Raw genomic sequence first — 23,625 nt, 5'->3', positions numbered from 1 at the left:
TGCTTAATCTACTACTATGTCTGTGGTTCCCATACATTTGTGAAAGCTGCTTGTTTGGGCGTACTGTAGTAAGCGGAAATCAACAAATAAAAAGCTCCCACTCGAAGCCAAATGTCAAATTCACTGACTTTTTTCTGATTTTCACAGACTAAGAAGATGAATTTTAATGACCTATGTCTGATATGCCGTGAGCATTGATGTAGTATACATCGTGAATTAAAAAAAAATTAGATTAAATGCGTGAAATGGATAAACAATACCAATAAACTTGTAGTTTCACCTGAAATCAGTGGAAGCTTGGACCCAGAAACGGCATTCCTTATGTCACAACTTAACAAGCAGGAACTAAAATTTAAAGCGACAAACAAAATCCCTGATATTTCATAAAAAAAAATTCCCTGACTTTCAATGTCTGGATTACACTTTTTAAAATTCCATGATATTCCAGAAATTCCATGACCCGTGGGAACCCGGATGGATGAAAAATTATCATTTTGTGTTGGCAGCCTTTGTGTTTATGAGCTGTTGGCTGTGTCATATTTAGCCGCACTTAGTATAGGTGCTCACTTGGAAGTTATGTGTTTGAATCTGGCTTGCAACAGATTCTTCATCACTTTTTATCCTTATTGCCCACATCACTGACTATCCCATTTTGCGTCTTTAGGTTTGCTGACGTGTTTGGAGGGCATTGAAAGGGTAGAAGGTAGTAAATAGTAAAAGTTAATCCATTCAGCTGATCTCCGGGTCTGGCGGTACCATTTTTAGCATAGCTTAGCATAATTCATTGAATCTGATTAGACCATTAGCATCGCACTAAAAAATAACCAAAGAGTTTCGATATTTTTCCTATTTAAAACTCTTCTGTAGACTGTAGTTACGCAGTAATGATATTATGCAGCACCTAATAGTCTAATAGTCCTCTGCTATAGAAAGTAACAAAGGGCACTATTTTCGGGCAGTGCGTAATATCACTACGCTTGCTGCAGCCATGTTACCGCAGCAAAGTCCTTGATTATTATGGCAGAATGAGAGTATAGTTCCTAGCCATATCGGCCTAGAAAAATCCCAACTTTTAATTTTCCGTCGGTCTTAGTACACAATGTAACTACAGAAGAGTCAAGTTTTAAATAGGAAAAATATTGAAACTCTTTGCTTATTTTTTTAGCATGATGCTAATGGTCTAATCGGATTTAATGGATTATGCTAAGCTATGCTAAAAGTGGTACGGCCAGCCCCGGAAATCAGCTGAATGGTAAAAATCAAATGTTTAACTTTAATTCAAAGTCATACCTGTAAATTGAAGAGCGTGTTGAAATCGGGAATGACCATGTGTTTGTCCTCCATCTTGCGTCGCATGTTTTTGATGGCGTGGATGGAGGTCTCGTAGTACGGCAAGTGGCGCCGGCGATACGGGAATTCCTTGAGCCAATGGCAGCATGTCTCACACAGCTTATTATAGACCAACCGCGCTAGCTTCACCGAATCAATCTCTGCCGAGGGAAAAATAACATGTTACATGTTGCAGCACACATGCAAACACAAACACGCTGAGCTGGTTTGATTTATCACAAAGCGGACATTGTTTCTTATGTCACGACACTGGAAAAACACACACGCACCAGATGCGTTTTGCATTTGCAAGCCAAACAGATTTGACTTTAATATCATATTGGAAAGAAGAGTGATTAAATGCAATGGAAGTGGGATTCAGAATTGAGGGCAGTGAGCAAAAGAGGCCATCTGCCAACCGAGAGAGAGAGAGAAAGAGAGAGAGATGGGAGGAAGGTGACTGATGATGGGATTGTTCCAGCTCTGGTCTCTATGGGAATAGTCTGACGTTACTTCGATCTGTGAAGCCTCTAGTCTTTCAGAATATGTCCTCTTCCTTTACATACCCACTTCTTAAAAAAGCTTTGTTGTTTTTTTAATAATCTGAATTCAAGTACTGTATATTAGTGTCTAGTTATGTTGTTGAAATAATAATTCTGATTGAAATTTTTATGCTGTTGTTATTGCGGTATTACTTTTTCAAACTCATTAAGTAAGCGATAGGCAATTGTGTTTTTGTAAAGATGCCAAAACTCTTGGTAAACTCCCAGATTGTCTAACGCACAGCATTTTCCTTTTCCTTTCGGTCCATTATTCCCACCATACTGCTGCTTTTAACAGACGTATTTTGGTATTGTGTGGATGAAGAGACCATTTAGATAGTTTGATGGTTGTAAAAGCAGATATTATAAGCTCTTTGCTCATCTCTTATTCTTTAAGACAGTCGCTTTCCTTCCCTGTGTCGTCTCCACGGGCAGTGTCTAAATTTAATCTGCTATCTCAGGGCTGTGCTGGTGAACAATGTCCTGCCTTTGCCCTGAGACAGACGTCTGTCTGATGCCCAGCGTACAGTGGCGCGATGCCAGGCGTTCCCACAGTTATGACTTAAAGCGAATGCACTTTCTGCCTACTGGGATGTGTTATATTTGTCTAAAGGACCGTAATGTACCTCATAAAATAAAAAAATCTCAGTTGATTGTACTGCCTGAGGAAGGCCAGACTTGACAAAGTGGAGGATATGTGTATACACGCACATAGCCTATGTGCACATTCATAGACAATATATTAATGTGCATCTTGACATTTTAGCATTTTACATACAAGAGAAAAAGTCTAAATGTGAGAGAAAATGAATAAGATAAGACACAATATCATAACATAAAAGTGTCAGACGTTCAAATGTGATAGAATCTTTGAATACGCTCAAACAGTGATCCCCATTTGAATACAGCTATTAAACCCCTTAATAGTACTGTAGATGTGAGCTCTGACTTTCCAAACAAGCTGTCTGTCGCATTTGCAGACGTTCCCCCACCTCAAATTCCTCTGCTGTTTCATTTTGAATATGGAAAGATAAGAAAGCAATTCAGGCCACAGTTAAGTTAGCAAGCGACCTACATTTGCAGTTCAATAGAAGGCGTAAAATTGTGCAGAATGGCCTACATTCAGATCAAATATTATGTGAAGTTTAAACGTTCCCATTGCACAAATGGTAGAGCATTGCATTACAGAGCAAAAGGTTATGGGTTCGATCCCAAAAAACACACATACTGGTAAAATGTACAGTTTAACCTGAATGCACTGTAAGTTGTTTTGAATATAAGCATCTGCAAAGTGCACAAAATGTAAAACTTCTATCACGTTCCCCAGCAATATTGCCACTCCATGACTTCAGTCATCCTTTGGGTCAGCAGTAATAAATAAAGCACAAAAAACTGGTATCATCTTAAACCAGCTGGTTATACTGGTTTTGAGTGGCCATGCTGTTCTGACCTTAAAGGATTAGTCAATTTTTAAAAAAAATCTAGATAATTTACTCACCACCATGTCATCCAAAATGTTGATGTCTTTCTTTGTTCAGTCAAGATGAAATTATGTTTTTTGAGGAAAACATTACAGGATTTTTCTCATTTTAATGGACTTTAATGGACCCCAATACTTAACAGTATTAATGCAGTTTAAAATTGCAGTTTTAATGCAGCTTCAAATGACTCTAACGATCCCAAACGAGGCATAAGGGTCTTATCTAGCGAAATGATTGTCATTTTTTGGCAAGAAAAATTAAAAATATGCAATTTTAAACCACAACTTCTCGTCTTCCTCTGGTCCTGTGACGCGCCAGCACGACCTCACTTAATACATTATCACGTCAAGAGGTCACAGATGACGTATCGAACTACGCCCCAGTGTTTACAAGTGTGGAGAAAGAGGACCGTTTCGACATTGTTGTATGTGGAATGATACTAATTAATGTCTTTGTGTCAGTTTATTGTTTAAAATTATCCGCAAATGTGCGTTTATATATGTAACACGTGACCTTTCCACGGCATTATGCAATTACGTGAGGTGGCGCTGGCGCGTCACACAGCCGGAGGAAGAAGAGAAGTTATGGTTTAAATGTGCATATTTTTTTTTTCTTCCCAAAAATGACAATCGTTTCACTAGATAAGACCTTTATGGCTCGTTTGGGATCGTTTAAAGTCCTTTGAAGCTGCAATTTTAAACTGCATTAAAACTGTTAAGTATTGGGGTCCATTAAAGTTAATTAAAATGAGAAAAATCCTGGAATGTTTTCCTCAAAAAACATAATTTCTTCTCGACTGAACAAAGAAAGACATCAATATTTTGGACGACATGGTGGTGAGTAAATTATCTGGATTTTTTTAAGAAAATGGACTAATCCTTTAAGTCATCTGTAATGGACTGTAGTGTTGTTCATTTAGATCAGTAATTTAATGGAGTACTCACGAGGCAATGTTTCGGTCCCGTCCTCTACGCTCTTGTTGAGATGGTACACTGAAAGATCGCTTTGCAGGATGCTATCAGCCGTACCACGGGCCAGGGCTGCAGCCAAGGAGAAAGGGCAATTACTGTGAAAGAGAAAAAGAGATAGAGGTTTAGATAATAAAAAAACGTTATGCAAAAGAGCACTATCTATATTAGATTTTATTATCCCTTCAAGTTTCTTTTTAATAGCAGTACAGAGAAATAATTGAAGTTTGAGATGATAAGTGGGAGGCAGGAGCATTACATACGGTCAAAACATAAAAAACTTTCATCATGCACAGAAATCATCCCAATGTCGGTAAAAAAAAATGATAACAATAGTACACCCAGATATTAAAGGTGCAGTGTGTAATTTTTAGAAGGATCTCTTGACAGAAATGCAAAATAATACACAAAACTAAATTATCAGGGGTGTATAAAGACCTTTCATAATGAACCGTTATGTGTTTATTGCCTTAGATAAGAGACGTTTTATCTACATGCACAGAGGGTCCCCTTACATGGAAGCCGCCATTTTGTGCAGCCATGTTTCTACAGAAGCCCTTAACGGACAAACTTTTTTACTAAGTTGTCTCCAATGATGACATGTTTGTCCAGTGGCAGCTACCGTAGCTTCTCTATGTGTTTTAAAAGCAAGACATGTGAGCAGTGGACTGAGCCGTTGGTTGCAATTCCCAACCTCACCACTAGATGGCGCTAAAATTTACACACTGCACCTTTAAAATTATATCCTTTGTCAATGAAATAACAATCTGTTATTCTTAAGAAAGATAATTTTAAAGGATTTTCACACTACTTGTTCTTTTACATACAAGCACAGTTGTAATCACATCTGTCAAACTATAAAAAAGACACATTTTTCAACTGCTTAGCATACAAACTAGACAAATATTCTTTAAAATATACGTTGCAACTTTTGTGGATGAAAATATATTATTTATTAGTAACCTAAGGCGAGGTACCAAGGTGGAAAGCTACATTTTATTTTCAAGTTTTAAAACGTGGTATTCTTTGAACCTTATTTTTAGGACTGGTTGCTCTAATGGTTTCAGAGATTGAAGAGAGCCACTTTAAAACTCCAATGAACCAAATCCACCCCAGCACTCTACTGCGCTGAGAGGCAAGACCCTCTTGTATAACAGAAAATAAAAACAACACATTACGAAATCAAGAGTCGGCACTTAAACACAAGCCTGACATCCCCATAAGAGGATCTTATGAGGGATAATTGTGGGATTATTATTCAAAGAGTAGGGATCTCCCATTTAAAACAACTCAAAATGTGTTTTACAATAAGGATTAAAAAACATTTATCCGACAGTTTACATTATGATGTATTATGTTGTAAGTAAACAATAAGAATCATCTTGTTTGGAAAAATGCAATGTGAAGAACAGATATGTGAGTGATTTTTGGTGGCTGAAGGCAAAATCAAATTTGAAGAAAAAAATGTGAGAAAGATGTGTAGTGCTTGAATGGCAGGCGTACAAATTGGTGATGTTTACCCCAAAACTTACAGTCTTGCAGTCTTAAAAATAAAGATGCTACAAAAGCAGTGAACCATGAAAGAATCATTTTTGATTCCCAACAGAACCATTCAGTCAAAGAGACATTTCTTTTTCAAACTTTTCATAGACTAAAGAAACTTGAATCCCCTACTCTACTTTTTTTTCTAATCAAAGCACAGTGAAAAACACAAGCCACGGACACTTTTTCCTTTGCGTGATATTCCAGTTCACTCGGAAATACGTTACAACATGGAAGTTAAGTCGATATTAACTTCCGGTTCACAGCCAAACATGTTTTCAATTGCATAATTTAGCACCTTATCGTTTTCTCAACCTATTGTTGTTACAAACCTGTATAAATTGATTTGTTTTTTTTTTAACACAAAAGGAAGATATTTGCAGTGTTGGGGGTAACGCATTATAAGTAACGTGCATTATGTAATAATATTACTTTTCTGAAGTAACAAGTAAAGTAACGCATTACTTTAAAAGTGTACGCATTAATATTTGAGTTACTTTTATAAAAAAGTAATGCAAGTTACTTTTTAGTTGAATTAATTTGATAAAAAAATAATGTACTACATAATTAAACTAAACATAGTCACGTCGAATCCCGCACTATATGTGTGCGCATCTGAGCGAGAACAGTGAGTCAGAAACCGAGATGGCAGACCAAAGCTTGACATTTTTGCGATGGAAATATGCAATTTCTGAATGCAGAATTTCTCAGTCATTAATAACACCTGCAAGGCCTGAAAGAGATCAAGCCTCAGCCAAGTAAGAAAAAGTAACGCAAAAGTAACTTAAAAGTAACTTAAAAGTAACATACTTTAAGTATTAATTTCCATGAATATGAACTCAGTAACACAATTAGTTACTTTTTGGGGGAGTAACTTAATATTGTAATGCATTACTTTTAAAAGTAACTTTCCCCAACACTGGATAGTTGTAATAAAGCAGGAAACAGAAGCACCATTGATTTCCATAGTAGGAAAAAATACCATGGAAGTCAATGGTGCTCAAAAATGGTTTGGTTACAAACGTTGCTAAAAATATCTTTCCTTTGTGGGTGAGTAAATGATGACAGAATATTTATTTTTGGGTGAACTATCCCTTTAAAATTGTAGATGTAGTTCAGCACTTAATTTTGACACATACTGTATTTGTATGCCTGTTGGTTGTTGTATATAATCAATGGATGGCAAATCTTGTAGCTGTAATTGCTAAAATAAACAAACAAAAAAACATGTTTTAAATATTTAATTAAGGTCTGTGCATAAAATCGGACAAAAACAAGGACAAAAGGGTTCTGAATCTAAGTGGATACAATTATCTGGAAAGCAGAACAAATTTATCTCTATGAATAAATATGCCTTCTGAATGTTTGTGTCAATGTGCCATTTCCATCCATTCTGTGTCTGTGAGGGGCTTAAGCAACGCTTGCCAACATTCTGTTGAATTAATAGCCTCAGCTGTGTCCTGATGGGAGCGGATAACAAACCAATCCAATAATGTGATGTCCTAATCCAGAAAACATTTATTATGACATGTTCTGTTTATGAATGATTGTCTGTAATGCTTTATAAAAGGTTTTTTCATAAATTAAGATAATAAAGGTCATAAGGCTTTGATTTAATTTCAATCTAAATACTCTTTATTTTGTTTCTGGTAAACCGTTTTATGAATCCTGTATACAGTACCGTGCAAAAGTCTTAGGCCATCACCACCAGTTGATTTAGAAGTTTTAATGTTCATCCATATTTATTTTTCTATCTATTTTATTAAGATACAAAAAGAAAAAACAAGAAATATGTACAAAAAATTAAATTTTCAGGACAAAATTTTGTAAGTGTTTAGTGTGACCTCTCTTGGCACTAAACACATCTTGAGCGTTTTTGAGCAGAAGTAAAAAGACACATTTCTTTAAAATTAGAAATCAGGATTTCGTTTTTTTTAAGGTTTAAGAGGAGATGCAGTTTCCCGCTATTTCTCAAATGAAAGGGAAGTTTACCACTAAAAACTTGACACATCAGTTTACATTTTATACAGTTTTTAATACTATATACACATTTCCTGTATTTTCTGGATGTATTCTATTAAAGAGACTGAGAAACAATTATATATGATCATTATTTTGCAATATACTTATTATGAAAAGATGAATAATAGGTTAATTTTTGAAACGTATCGAAAAATTACTCTACAAAGCAGCCATGTTAAAAATTCACATGCATGTGTAGTTCTCACACATCACTGCTTCACCACCCTTCTCTGGTGGCCATAGCAACATGAGGCTGTATAACGCTGACATCTGACGCTGCTACGTAACCATGACAACCTTGACAGCAGCGCCATGCTGCTTGCTCAACGTGGGCTGCGGCATGATGATGGGTTGCCGTGGCGAGAGATGCTGTAGTGAGGCGAACATCCTCCATCCGCCCTCATGCCAGAAAACATGTTAGATATTAGAAATAAGAGCAATCTCAAAGTCTCTCTTTCACACACGCGCACACACGGTGTGTTATCAGGCCCGCAGACAGGAGGGTAAAGGAAAGTGGAGCATTCTGAAGGACACCTCAATGACGCTCTGCTCTAAATGAACAGTTTGAGAAGAGACATGAGAAAGCGGATAAAAAATTACTTTGTAGAAGTATTAAAAGAAATAATCATCCATCCATCCGTCTATCTATATATCTATAGTATATATCTGTCTGTCTGTCTATCTGTCCGCCAGTCCATCTAGCCATCCATACATCCATTTATCTATCTGTCTAGCCACCTCTCAATCCATACAATTGAACTTAATATTTATAATTCAATAGATTTTAAATCATGCATCTTATATGTGTGGCAATGACTGCAGTATGTATTACGGTCCACCATTACAGGAAGATGGTGATAATAAGGGATAAAACCGTGACAGTGAGTTGTGATGGGTGGAAACTGATGGCCTGAGGAGGGGACACATAAATATAGAAAGAAATAAGATAGAAATATATGACACGCCAATAGCCATCAAATTCTAGGATCCACCTCCGCATTTCCATTCATAGAAATCCTCAGCTCTCTCTCTTTCTCTTGTCCCTTCATCTGAACACACGCATGCAGGCGTCACTACCTGAAGGGGAGGGGTGCCGAGGTGGGAAATTCTGATTGGCTAAAGCTCTCCAGCACACCTAAATTGAGCCAATAGGAGACAGCACTGCAAAGGAATGAGGATTACCAAAGTGCCTTTTTTGTCCTCTCAACCAAGTTACAAAAAATACACATCTTTCTTCATCTCCAGACTTTGAGGCACAGAGCATGTGACGTCTCTCTAGTAAGATGTCATGTGAAGCCAAAAAGAGTTGAACAAAAATGGCTTGGCATTGATATCATGCATGTTTTAGATTAGGCTGGATAGATAGGAAAAATTAAAATATTTAATTAGGAAAAATTATTATAAGTATGTTACTATATGTGACCATGGCTGTGAAATCCAACATGTAGTTTTAAAAGAATTATGAGCATCAAAGTTTGACTTCAATCACTGACATGACCTCAAGATATCAAGGTTATATTTTCACATAACATTCTTTACATGATGTACGATGAATTTATGTAGAAAACACAAAAAATAACTTTAGCTGGGTAATGTTTTTCAGCACCACTAAACTGACCAATCAGCATCCAGAACCATTACCTGACAATCTTTTCAATGTTTGAATAAATGTGTGTCCAAAGCGTTTCTTTACTGCAGTGTAGCTTGGTTTGCATGTAACCCAGCTACTATTGCAAAAGCATTTCACACACACAGATCTCAAGGGGGCTTCTCCATCTGCATTAACTTCCAGTCGCCCTTGACTATAAGACCCCTCAAACGCTCAACATCACTTGCGTATGTGTGTGGTGTGAGAGACAGAGGATTTTCCTGTTCACACACAGCTCCTCCTTTGAGATTTGCTCTAGTTGAGCCATCAGTGGCTGCTCAGGCATTATCAGAGATTGCGGTGTACCATCATATTGAAGTATCATTTATTACAAAGGTTAAAGGGACACATTGAAAGTATGCTCATTTTCCAGCTCTCCCAGAGTTAAACATTTGATTTTTAACGTTTTGGAATCCATTCAGCCGATCTCCGGGTCTGGCACTTCCACTTTTAGCATAGCTTAGCATAATCCATTGAATCTGATTAGACCATTAGCATCGCGCTAAAAATAACCAAAGCGTTTTGATTTATATATTTATTTAAAACTATTTTGTAGTTAGATTGCGTACTAAGACAGATGGAAAATTAAAAGTTGTGATTTTCTATGCAGATATGGCTAGGAACTATACTCTCATTCTGGCGTAATAATCAAAAACTTTGCTGCCATAACATGGCTGCAGGAGGCGCAATGATATTGCGCACTGCCTTATAAATAGTCCCCTGCTATTGAAAGTTACCAAGGGGAAATATTGCATAGAAAATTGCAACTTTTAATTTTTAGTACACGATGTAACTATAGAAGAGTCAAGTTTTAAATAGGAAAAATAATCAAAACGCGATGCTAATGGTCTAATCAGATTCAATGGATTATGCTAAGCTATGCTAAAAAGTGGTACCGCCAGACCTGGAGATCAGCTGAATGCTTTCAAAAATGGTAAAAATCAAATGTTTAACTCTAGGGGAGATGGAAAATGAGCATATTTCAAAAAAAAGTGGAATGTCCTTTTAAATGGTGTGTTAATTATGCCTGACATCAGTGTTATGCTGCGTTCAGACAAGCTGCGGTAGAGGCGTCAATCGTGAGTGATTTCAATGTTAAGTCAATGTAAAAATGCATTGATGCGCGTCTGGGGGTCTCGCGGCATTTAGCGCGGCATGGTAGACGCAATTCCGCCTCATTCGCGCGTCTAGTTCGTGTGAATTGAGCATTGCCACGGCAAACGCCCGAGTTGAAAAGTTTGAACTTTGACAGAAAAACGTGCCGCGTTAACCAAACAGGCGCTTGCTCGAGTATTGACGTGATTACAGGAAGCGAGCGGAGTTGCAGAAGCCCTTCCATGACGCGAATTTCACAAGAATGTCTCGATAACTAGAACTTCCACGCGAATTAAGCGCGTAAACTCAAAATGTTCAAGCTGCAAATTAGATGCTGTATATTCGAATTTGACGCCTCAAACGCGGCTGGTGTGAACCCACGGTTAAAACAACACCCAAAAATAACAATTCTGCAGTCATTATATTACACTTTTTACACTTCTGCATAAGGCAGATGATTTTATCCAAAGCGACTTACAGTGCATTTACGGTATACATTTCATCAGTATGTGTGTGTTACTTGGGAACGGTCAACCTTTGTGCTGAGCAACAGGAATATTAATATTTTGTAAGAATAAATCTGTGTTCATTTTACAAAAAAAAGAGCAGACAATAAATTCTTCAAAAATTCATGCAATGCAAGTTTGATACGACATAAGGACGAATTAATGTTGACAGCATTTCTGGGTGATAACCTTAAATGTGTAAAATCGGTGTGTAACATAGTATCGTACATCTGTATGTGTAAATAATCGCAGGTCTCCAAGTGCTAGTGGGTGAAAATGAGTTTGTGGGAGCCTGATGATAAATTGAAGGGTGTTTGTGTGTGTGTTTGTGGGATGACTCAAGAGTTATTAATAGCACAGTGCAGGATTAACATCAACTAAATCTGCTACGTGTCCATTACTCTCTCTCTTTTCTCACACACACCCACTCTTTCTCCTACACACACTCCCACAAACACACACACACACACACTCTTTCTCTGTACTGGGTCAAGGACCTAAATGAAACCCCACTTCTCCCATCATTCCTCTCTTGTTCCGTTTAGCATTTTGGAGTCACGCTTTCGGACGAGAAGGGAGGGAGAGATAGAGAGCGATGCCGTCATCACACCCACGCATCCCGCTTACCCACACTTTTCATACTCTCCGCTTTTGACCTGCCTGCTTACGTTGCGCAGGTTGAAAAGCTTTGCATACCTTTACTGACAAAGCGAGCGAGAGCGAATACAGTGAAAGAGAGGGAGAAAGCATGACATGAGAAGACAAAGAGGAGAAAATGAGTGTTAGTGGAAAATGCTGCTTTGTGATGTCACAGGAAGTCTGTTATCTCAGGTAACAGATTGGCCTAGAAGTGAGGTACGCAGCTGAACTGGCTAGTGTACAATAGGACTTAATCTCTTCAAAGCGGTTTGTAATGAGAAGCTACTCTTTAGATTGATGTATGGTACTAAATGCCACAGTGTTTCATCCAATGTCATCTTCTTGGAGTGCATCTCATTAAAAATAATGCAATTATGGCCATGCCATTTTGGCAGCATTAATAAGTGGGTAGAGAAGTAGTAAAAAGTCGTACAGCAAACCCATCAAAAGGCATTAGATTAAATGTAGATTTGGTTTTCCATACAAAACAACTTACTGCATTGATGCTAGGGTGTGGCCATGTGGTTGCCAAGGTGTTCTGGGTCGTTGCTAGGTTATTGCTTAAAAGTCCCTCCAGAAAAGCATGATTATGCGATCACATGATTTAACGCATAATCAGCCAAAGTCCGCATATTTATGCAGGGGATGCATTTTTTTCAAATACGGCGCACTTTCGCAGCATAAATTGCAGATTTCCGTACGCAAAATATGCGGGCTTGCATGATTTCATTATCCCCGCATTTTTCGTAGCTAAAATCACATATATCTTAGCAGAAAGTTGAAAAATGTTGCATTTACCTCACACAAGCGCAGCATAGTCCCCTGTTGCCATGGGAACATTATGAAGTGACGTGAACATCATTGAAAAGCTGCAAAAGCTGACAACAGTTTTTGCAAGTTCCCGCAGTTTTTGCCAGTTCCCGCAATTTCATCGCATAAAATTGCATAAATATCCCGCATATTCCATAGCATTTTTTAAGAAAACGTGCCTCAAGATCAAGGATTTTTGCCCGCAACAATCACAAAAAAGACTCCAAAAAAGGGATACTCCAGCCAAATATCAAAACTACCCCATGATGTACTCACCCTCAAGCAAACCAAAATATATACGTCCATCGTCTTTCAGACGAACACATTTGGAGTTATTTTTCCAAGCTTATAATGGGAAACAACAGGTATCAGGGAACAACTTCTGATTTGAAGCCCAAAAAAGTGCATTCATCCTTCACAGAAGTAATCCACACGGCTCCAAGGGGTTATTAAAGGTTTTTTTGTGGCTAATCGATGCGATATTGTAGGGAAAATCATAGATATGTATAAAGGCTAGATGTCTTGCCCGCGCTGCTGGCCAATTGGGTGGAACTTCTGCATTTGGTGGCCATCTTACAACAGGCAGCTCGCTCACTCGTAGCATTGAGTTTTAATGGTGCAGGTACTTTTAAATGACGATAACTTGCTTAATTTTCTACCGATTTTCAAACGGTTTGGTTTGTTATAAATGTCAAAGATTTTCCTATGACACTGCATACTTATACAAAAAAATTAATGAAACACGTTAAAGCATCCAGAATTATAGCCACGTTAATAACGTTTGTAAGATACCAAACCGTTTGAAAATTGGTAGAAAATTGAGCAAGTTGGCCGCCAGGTGATGACGTTAGAGACTCCGCTTTAACACATCTAGGCTTTATACATATCTATGGGGAAAATATCCAGATTTCAAACTATATAAGCTATCATACCTATTTTCTGTTAACGACGTACCCAAGATGGTGTCGTTACCGGACGCTAGTTATTACAGTTTATAAAGTTTGAAATTTTTTCTTACAAAATCACATCGATTTCCCCGCAGAAGACCTTTATTAAAGGCAGAGTGCACTATATCTGCAAACACTTTGAAAAGAGAGTCAGGCCGACTACCAAAACACACTTGTAGCCAATCAGCAATAAGGGGCATTTCTACTAACCGACATCATTGCTTGTGTTGCGTATGTGTGGGGCGGGTCTATCAAAAGAAGGTCCAGATTCTATTGGGGTAGGGGCGTGTTTGTTTAGGTGATTTCAAATGTCAACACTGGCTTTCAGAGATCATGGACCCCGACTTTAACCAATTGAAAAATAATTACCTCTGTAAAGGAACAATCATTTTAATACACAAATCTGATCACTGTTGTTCATAAAGTAGCAACTTTTCTATAAGCTCTCTCTATGAGAAGTGTTAACTGGATCACAAGATGAAACAGATTGGAGTTCATGTGTGGGAATCTAGGCCATTAGCCCTCCAAACTGTCCACAGACATGGTCACAAGGCCATCTGGACACCTTCTCCCTTCTTGGCAATGCTGCTTCGTGTCCAAGCACCCAGTGGGGCAAAATCACAGCGGTCTGCAACCCTGGGTGGGACCGCTGCCAATGGAGGCTCCAGGGCTGGATCTGACATACTGTAATACCTACATATACGACCGTGTGTGATGCATACTGACAATTCGTCAATCGTGAAGAAATATTCTGGATAGTGGACATGCAGATGCGTAAGAGCAATGACTTGATAGATGTGCAGAAACGTCAAACACAAGGAGGATTAGAGAGCTAGAGACACCAGCTGACCAAAGCTTAATGGTGCTGCTGTCAGGACAGCGGTGATGAAATGCATCTCATACATCATTCTTACTGGGCTGTAATACTTCATGAAAAAAATGAAAATTGCATTGACTGTGACTGGATTTTATGGTGTGCTGGAAAGTAGAAAATCCTAAAAGCAATGTCTAAATGAAGTTGCGTAATCGTAACTGCATCACATAGATAAAACCATGAGTATTATCCAAAGCAGGATATTTATCTCATAACGCAGAAATGTCATTTAATACATAGTGGTAATTTTGTGAAAAGGGACAGATTTACTTACAGCTTACACCAGCGCAAACGCCTCTTTTGCCATTAAAAACAACTTTAGTGGATTTAGTGAAGGCACACAGTGAAAAATTAGCACTAAAAAGGCGTGGACACATTTGTTTTTGTGACTGACCCTATTGCATATGCATTTATAGGAGTATCACTTTTAGAAGCCAAATTGATGGGTGCAGTATTTAAACGAAGCAAGCAATGCGAATTACCAAGGTTTGCGCTCGTATTTGTGCATTTTATTGGTATTTGCGCCATTATTTAATGCATAAAAAAGAATGTCTTCAACCCTACACTAACTTGTCATGCTTTTGGTAGATTGCATTAGTTGTCATGAACATTTTTCGCCGGTGCACATTGTCAGTAAATTTTCCAGCAGAAATTTTCTTGTTTCACTAAACATTACATAAAATCTCAAGCTAATTTGCCCTTATTGGTAATTCTGGCACTTAAATTAAAGAATTATAATTAAGTTCTGCGCATACACGAGGGTCCATGTACAGTGCTAGTGACGCAAATTTCTTAATCAGAATAGTACGCGTGCACTATGCGTGCACCAGCAAATTTCTGTAACGTTGTGCATGCGCCTATGAGAATGTAGTATGAAGCTCAGGAGATGCATTGCGTTGCAATATGCATGGGTTGAACGTCTATGTACATATACGATAAATATGTACGTCAAATAAACTAGTCTCCTGCTTTTTAGATGTTTAAAGCTTTTAGTAATCGCAGATGTGTCTCCAGATCATAGATATTGCATTGATCCTGATTTCTCAAGGTGCTTGGATGGCTCAGAAATTTCAATATGAACTCATGCATTTCTTATCAAGTTCATCCAAGAGCAAATGATCAATCTATCAAGCTTATTCATAAGTCTAGACATTTCACATTTCATTTTAAATGAATTAATTTTTAAGACTATTTACTATTTCTCCAAGGAAATAAAAAATCTTGGAGAAAGCTGACACTTGAATGACACACAACTGAGAACTCCACGAAGTCATCTGAGCTATGAACGAGCAACGTCTGAGCAATAAATTAAAACTACTCTGGGTTTTTCTTTATTACACTGATTATATGATGCCATAATGTAGTTGAAATGATACTGAGGTCAATATAATCATGCTGTAACAAGATTTCACAGCCATAAACCAAAGCAAAACATAGTCATTTAGCCAATTGCCATTGTGATTTATAACACCACATTCTGGGTCCAATCTGTTGCTGGGTGCTGCTAGGCAGAGGGCGTAATGAAGAAGGTCTCAAAATATGTGCTGGATCACAAGATATCTGTTATTGCTCAGGAACAGTTCATGAGATCTGATCGTGCATGTCTGATTTTCATCTATTTGAGCTACTATTTAACATACAGCTCTTAATCAGATCATTTAGTTTTGCCCAGACAGCGAGAAGAGACATCACATGATGTTTCTTAACATAGACTGGATTTGTTTTCACTCCCTCAATGTATTTGCCAAACAAATGTTTTTTTTGGATTATGGAAAGCAGAGTTTAGGTTGGGGGAAAACATACCTGCCAGTTTCACTTGGTCAAGCCCTTTTTTATATTTCTAATTGATTGATTAGTAAAAACAACTGAACGTTTTTTTTATAATACAATTCAATTGAAAAAAAAGTTACAGGATCGTTTTGTAAATTTTTCTTCATTCTAAATGTCATTAAATCGGAATAAGTCTGAAATGTTCAAATTGCAGTTTATATACTATATGACAAGGGCTGTCACAATGATTAAATAATAGTCTCATCGCAATTGTTTGACCTCATCGTGATGATTTCAGATCACCGCAATGATTGCACATCTCTCTAAAAACACAAGGGGAGCTGCAGCACCTGTATAAACGAGACAGTATCAGATTAGTTTTAAAAATGTGTTGTGTAAAAATATTTACTGCCAGATAAACCTTGCAAAAGATTTAATTCAAATAACCACAACAATCTGTGAAAATTATTTCATAAACAAAAAAATGTATGAGAATTAAATGTCAAAGCAATAAACAGGTAATTAACCATCATAATCGTCACAATTTATGAATCAGTTAAACGTCAGCCAAATTTCATAATTGTGACAGCCCATGTATGACACAACAATTTATAAAAAATTTCAATTATTATACTATTATATGTCTTTTTTATTCATATATTCCAAGCATTCACGTTAATGTTGATTAAAAGGATTGAATATATTATGAAGTCAAATCCTCAATTATTTAAACAGGGCAGACAAATGAGGTCTTAAGGCCGGGATACACTGCACAATTTTTGGCTGTCCCGGACGAAAGATTGCCATCGTAAAACAATCGTCACGATTTCTGTGATCGTGGCTCTTTATCTGTGGTCCTATGTTGTACAATGAGACAGATTCAAAGCTGTTTTACCAATCTTGCGTCCAAAGATAAGCCTATGATAGTTTTCTGACAGTGTCAGAAATTCAGCATGATCAACGCAGTGTGTTTGCTGCTACGACTTGCGTACTGGTATCTGTTTACCACTAGCGGATGCTGGTGACGTTGCGTTAAGGTGTGACGCAGCTATCGAAGCCTCTGTGTCATCATCGTACAGTCTGCATGCTTGCCGTACCCAAGTTTAAAATATCCATGTCGCACAAAGTGATAAGGTAATGATCTAATAGGAGTTCAAAAATCCTGCAGTGTATTCTGGGCTTTAGCCTGTGGGCATCTGAAAATCTGAAGGGTAAATAAGGTGAGCAATGTGGGCTATAAAATAAAGTCTATTTGAGAGCACATGACCTAGTTGAGGACGGTAATTTAGGCTTTAGTGACATTGACGCAGAGTCCTACGGTACATTCTGACCAACAGTTATTTTATAAAGCTTTTTAAATTCATATTCCACTGTATCTAGTTTCCCATATCTATTGAAAAAGTTTTTACCTGCCCCTTTTTCCAAAATTGCTGGGTTGTTTCAACCCATAGCTGCGTAAATATGGACATTTTGTAGTGTATCCCCTGCTGAAGAATCCAGCAAAGACCAGCATAAGCTGGTAGCTGGTTTTAGCTGGTTTAAGGTGGCAGTAGCTGGTCTAAGCTGGTCCTCCCAGCCTGGTCAAGCTGGTGGGTCAGCTGGTCTTCCAGCATGACCAGATAAGTCCAGCTAGACCAGCTTAAAAAGTGACCAAAACACAGCTAGACCAGCTTGCTACACCAGCAATACCAGCTAAAACCAAGCTGGAAGACCAGCTAAAACCAGCTCACCAGCTTACTGTATGGTGGTCTTAACTGGATTTTTCAGTAGGGTCTTAATCAAAAATGAGCCAATTATATAAACCAAATGCTGTCGGCATGTATACGTTCATCAAACACTTTCAAATTCACTCAATCACTGCATCAGGCTATTCAGAAATACTGGTTTGTTGGCACAATCCGTTATGATGATCATAAAATACTAATTACCAATGCACTTAAGAGGGTTTTGTATCTGAGCTCTTCATATATAAATGTATAATGTACTATTATACAGGCATCCATTTTAAATAGCTTGACATTTTATAGATAGCTGTAAAGGTCTCTCAAGAGCTTCTCTGTGTCCTTTAAATATTTGTCCAGAATAACTTCAAGAGCTCATGATAACCATTTTTGAGAGACTATACTAATTTAATTGCACTTATACACCAGTGAGAGTCACATGCGTGCAGCGCAACACTTCTTGTTCTGTTCAAACCAATGACATTGCCCGTGTCAAGGTTGTCTCCATAGCGATGGTGATGCTCAGTTCTTGAGAGGAGCCATACAAATTTATCAGTGACTCTTGAAAAAAATACAAACATCTCCATTACGATCTGCCAATTAATTAACCTTGAACTTCGATACCAAACAGACTCGATGAATGAATCTTATTTTTAGAGAAAAACAGCATTACACTGTCAAAAATTTCTGTAGAAATTACAGTATTACTGGGTATTACTGGCAACTACACTGAAAAAATGAACTTTTTGGTGTAGTAATATTTATTAGATTAACTCTCATAATTTCTACATAATCAGGGCTCCAGACTAACTTTTTTCACTAGGAGCATAGTGGCCCCCAACTGAAAATTTTAGGGGCGCAACCAAAAAATTTAGGGGCAGGCACTGTAAATCAACATGCTATCCAAATATTCACATTTCTACTAATTTTCACTGTATTACTAATAAATACTTTCATGATAGATGCAGAAAGTTAAATGTGCTGTTTTTAAATTCAGTGTCACATCACAAAAAAAAGGTCAAATTTACTGATTGCACATGTGCAACTGGATGTAAAATTCAGTGGCACACTCTCAAATTTTGGTGGCAAAATGCTCCCATTTGGTGGCAGTCTGGAGCCCTGATAATAATATTAACATCATTCAGAACTAGATTTTCCTAAGTAAAATAAATAAATACACAGTTCATTTATGTAAAAAAAATTAACTGTGTGGGAATAGTAAGTTGTATTAGATATTTTCTTGTATTATTTAACTGTTTTATAGTCACTGCACATAGTTCTTAAATAATTAAGTACATTTTAATCAAAAACTTTAGCAGATTCAAGTAAAAAATCTTAGTTAATTTAACTTAAAAATATTAAATCCATTAAACTAAAAAAATCTAGTAAAATTTACTTACATTTATTTGCACATGTTGTAAGGAATACCCACAATCCTTTGCGCCTGAATATTTTTAGTTTTTAAGCTTTATCACAGAATAAGAACTGATAAGAACTTTACTTAAATATTTGTTAGTAAAATGTCATAAAGGTTTAAGCTCTTATATCATTGATGTTGTTTTGTTGTAAATGATAATTTTCTGAAGTCACCGTTCAGGTGATCAGTGTTTCTTTACATGAACCCTGTTCAACACATTTTATTGTATTTCTCTCCACAGTGCTGACAATGCATGTCAAAAACGCAGTTTGTGTGCGTTTCTTTTCAGAATAAAATTTATTCAATTTAATGACTGACATATAATGCCATTTATAACACTAAAAATAACTAGGTCCATAGAAATATGTTAAAGAAAATAACAAACAGTAAATACGATTTATTTAATATTTTTAGGACAGCAATGCTTACATTTAAAAAAAAAACCTAATAGACTTTACCTAAATGATTAAAATAAATCTAACTTCCAAAAAAATAATGAAGTAACATTTACTTAATTATTTAACATATGTTTTATCATGCATTTTTAAGTAAATTTGATTTGATTTTAGTAGGCAAGTTTTACTTAAAAAAAGCAGTAAATTGTACTTAAAAAAAGTTAGTGCAAATTGTTACAAGAATTTCTTTAAGTAAATTTTACAAGTTGTTTTTTTCAGTGTAGCTGCCAGTAACTTACTGTACATTTATGTTATTTATTGTTATTTATGTTTTTTCAAAGTTAAATGAACATAAAACATATTTAGTCTTTATCTTCTACAGTAAATTACTGGCAACCAGCTGCATAATTACAGCAAAAATTTTACATTTGGCACCTTTTTATACCAAATGAGGTTTACCTGTGCCAGTGGATATAAAAATCTGAACCATATGAAATGCAAAATGAGTATTGGCTCCAAATCATTGACAGCACCCAACTTATTTCAAAGCACAGCCCGTTTATCACTTAAACATTAACCTCTTGCCCCATTGTACAGCATTCAAACCTGGGATTAACACCATAATCCGCAGATTACCATTTGCACTATTTTCAATCTGATGACAAGCAAGGAGTCCTTCTCAGAAAGCAGCCGGCGGTTCCGTCGTGACTCTAATTTCGGAGGGCCATGTTAAGGAATTAATCGGTGACATAGAGATTATTAACCAGTACGCATCTGCTGATTAAAGTTACGCAAAGAGCTGTCACGAGAGCAAGGCCATGACTTTCTAAAATGGTGATTAAAGGACAGTCTACAAAATAATAATAAAAAAAAGTTTCTGCATATTAACATAAATATTGAATTATTAATAAAAACATCTAATTAAAAACTAAGTAATATACCAAAGCTAATATGAAGTAATATAAATACAATACGCATATGTTGGTAAACAAAAACTCATTATCTTAATTCCTGATGGGTACTTCAAGTGTAACACATATATCTCAAGTGCCACAGACCCATATTACACAAAGGTTCAATTACCGTGTGTATTTTAACCCAAATCAAGTATGCAATTATTTTCTCTCTCAGGACGTACTAATTACACACCGGAGACAATTATTGAGTGCATGCATGTGTTTCTCCCGTGGAGTTGACTTAGCAGTTTGCGCACTCTTAAGAAAATTATCTTGGAACACAAAGTTCTCTTTGACCCAACATTGAACGTCAAGAAAATCAATAAAATTAAACCAAACTATTCTGGAGACTACTTTTAATTTGCTCGATTTCTCTTTTGTCGCTTTTGTGGCGATTGAGTTCACCTTTAACGTCATGCCGATGTTTGCCTTTGAGAGGGGGCGTCCTAGGTTGCCCATTCATCCTATCCTTGCTCTTTCACTAATACACACAAACACATTGACAGAAAGCGCGTCATTCATGGCGTGCTGCTGATGTGTTTTTCCCAGGTGGGGAAGAGGGGTGCTGACTGGTAGAAATTGCTGTGATGACTGCTGACGCAACTGGAAGAGTAAATCAGTGTGTGTGTGTGTGTGTGTGTTTGTGTTTAGCATGCATATCACACTGCACAGACCGAGCCTCTGGCACTGATGTCCTTGTAAACCGAGTAGATTGACAAATTGGCTTTACTCTGAAAGGAACATGCTGACATGCTGCAGACTTCTTGTAAATAATCGGAAACAACAACAAAAGCAGAACCCTCAAACAATTCTGATTAATATTCGGTTTCCGTTTTGCGGTACAGGTCGAATTTACTTTGAGGTGAGCCGCCGTAAAACCAGAGCCTGGTTTATGTAATCCACCAGCTGGCAAATCTGCGGTTATATGCAGAGAGATCATTTTGGGAAAAACCTGCACAGTCACAATGCATTCATGAGCAAAATGATTAAACAGAATAATCTGCTTACTCAAAAGGCTGATGAATACACAGGCGTTGTACTCTGCTAGACACATATTCAAATAAGACAATGTACAGTAGTGGCCAAAATAATGTGCAACTTTTAGCAATTGACATCTTTTATCTTTATTTAAATATTTGAATAAACATGCATTAAAACGTTTGTATGCATGTTGCATTGCTGTGTTTCGAGTATAAACTGAGACTCTAAAGCTTGGAAGAAATTATACACAAAATGTGCAAAGTTTATGCAGACAGCCTAAAAACAATTACTACAAAATATAACCACAAAATAGGATCTGTAGTCCAAGTACATTTTGTCCCATATACCTCATATTTTAATGTGTTAATTTAACTTGAGGGGGCACTTAAATACAAATCCCCCAAACCATCACTTTTGGCCCCTACTGTAAAGCAAAATATGGGTTCATGCAAAGGTAATGGGTTTGATTACAGTTATTATTAAAATTATGTTATTATACGTGTCTGCGACTGTGTAAGAAATATTATTTCTTACATAATACAAATCATGCATTTAGCTAATATAATGTACTTATTTATGTATTGAATACACAAAAATGAAATAAAAGGGTCAGTGACAAAAACGGTTTGGCAAGATGAGTAATTCAAAAATCTTTTCAAAAAACTTGTTTTAAAAGCATGCATCAGGTTTATTTCAAAGCACATATTGTATTTATGTTAATTTTATGCAATAAAAAATTACTTTTGCACCATTTTTATGAAAGTTAAGACTGAATGGACCTGAAAATGTAAAATGTGTAACCGCCAATTGTGCCAAAAAATGAGAAATATTAAATATTTTATCCACCTTGATGGCATGTAAACGTAATCATAAATGTTTTTTAAATATGATTTTATTAGTTATTTCTAAATGTAAATTTTAATGCGTTTTTGTAAAATTTGTCCTGACGTATGCTGAAAACAGCTCTGTTTTCTAAATAATCTTTGACAAATGATGTAAAAATTATGTAAAAAATAATTTACACTAAACTAGATGATTGTATTTTATTCCACATTTTTTAAGAATATATTTAAAATTTCATAAAAAAATACTAGTTACACCAATTGACACAGACGGGTTACACCACAATTGTCCCCCAAATATTCTTTCAAAATTTCAGACTTGTATTTTAGAGAATGTATGCAAGTAATCTGCAAATTTATTTTGAAATTTTAATCCTTTTACATTTAATTGAAGCATACAAACACAAAATAATTAACGTCACGTCATTGATTATAGGTTGGCAGTCTTAGACATAGACTTTCCTCTACATTAAGCACCCCCAAAGCTCCAGCTCCCCATTTCTCAGGCATCAGAATGACTCACAACATAAACCCCACGGTGGTCCGAATTATTCACTGATGAATCAGATTTAGGAGGAAGAGGATGAGATACATGGTGGACCAACGAGACACTTGACTGTAGCACAGTAGCTAATCGTGGCGCTTGGGGCGTCTCTGGTCGTCAGCACACCGCTTATTATGACTCAGCCCTTGCGCTGACAACTGAAGGCCACTGCAGAGGCGGACCGGGTACAGCACAAGATATCCATTTGTCTCTGAAAAACTTCGTTTTGCTCTTGCTTGTCATCATATTGGAAACGGTGACACCCATCCCATTTACTTTCCTAATAACCAATAATGTTAATAATAATTTTAAAGAGAAAGTGCTATAGATGCTGAACGTCACTGAGAAATATCTTTGTGTAATGGATAATACCAAAGGCAAAGTTTCCTCACTGGAACATCCATAACGTCTACAATGTAGAACACGCAGGGTAAAAACAATGCAAGTTTGCAATTCAAAACAGTTTACCGCGGTGTTTCAATTGCTACCTGAAGCCAAAGGGATGGCAGTAAAGAACTGAGATGGAAAGGCTGCCTAAACATGGAGGACACTGGTTAAAGTAAAAAAGAACTAAAACATGTTATTCTAAAGACAAG

General features: G+C 36.8%; 1 protein-coding gene across 1 annotated transcript in view; it reads right to left on the bottom strand.

Annotated features, from left to right (window-relative positions):
• Positions 1–23,625, bottom strand: part of ppm1e (protein phosphatase, Mg2+/Mn2+ dependent, 1E) — a 52,897-nt gene that overhangs the window by 11,083 nt on the left and 18,189 nt on the right. Inside the window, exons 2-3 of the mRNA XM_055208197.2 lie at positions 4,297–4,418; positions 1,291–1,490 (exon numbers count right to left, since the gene is read on the bottom strand). Coding sequence (XP_055064172.1) covers positions 1,291–1,490; positions 4,297–4,418 — 322 coding nt within the window. The remainder of the gene's footprint in view (positions 1–1,290; positions 1,491–4,296; positions 4,419–23,625) is intronic.

The sequence above is a fragment of the Misgurnus anguillicaudatus genome, chromosome 12 (genome assembly GCF_027580225.2).
Source record: "Misgurnus anguillicaudatus chromosome 12, ASM2758022v2, whole genome shotgun sequence".
In the NCBI taxonomy this organism is placed as follows: Eukaryota; Metazoa; Chordata; class Actinopteri; order Cypriniformes; family Cobitidae; genus Misgurnus; species Misgurnus anguillicaudatus.
Note: the sequence above shows the minus strand (reverse complement) of the source record. Positions and strands in the feature narration are given on the sequence as shown.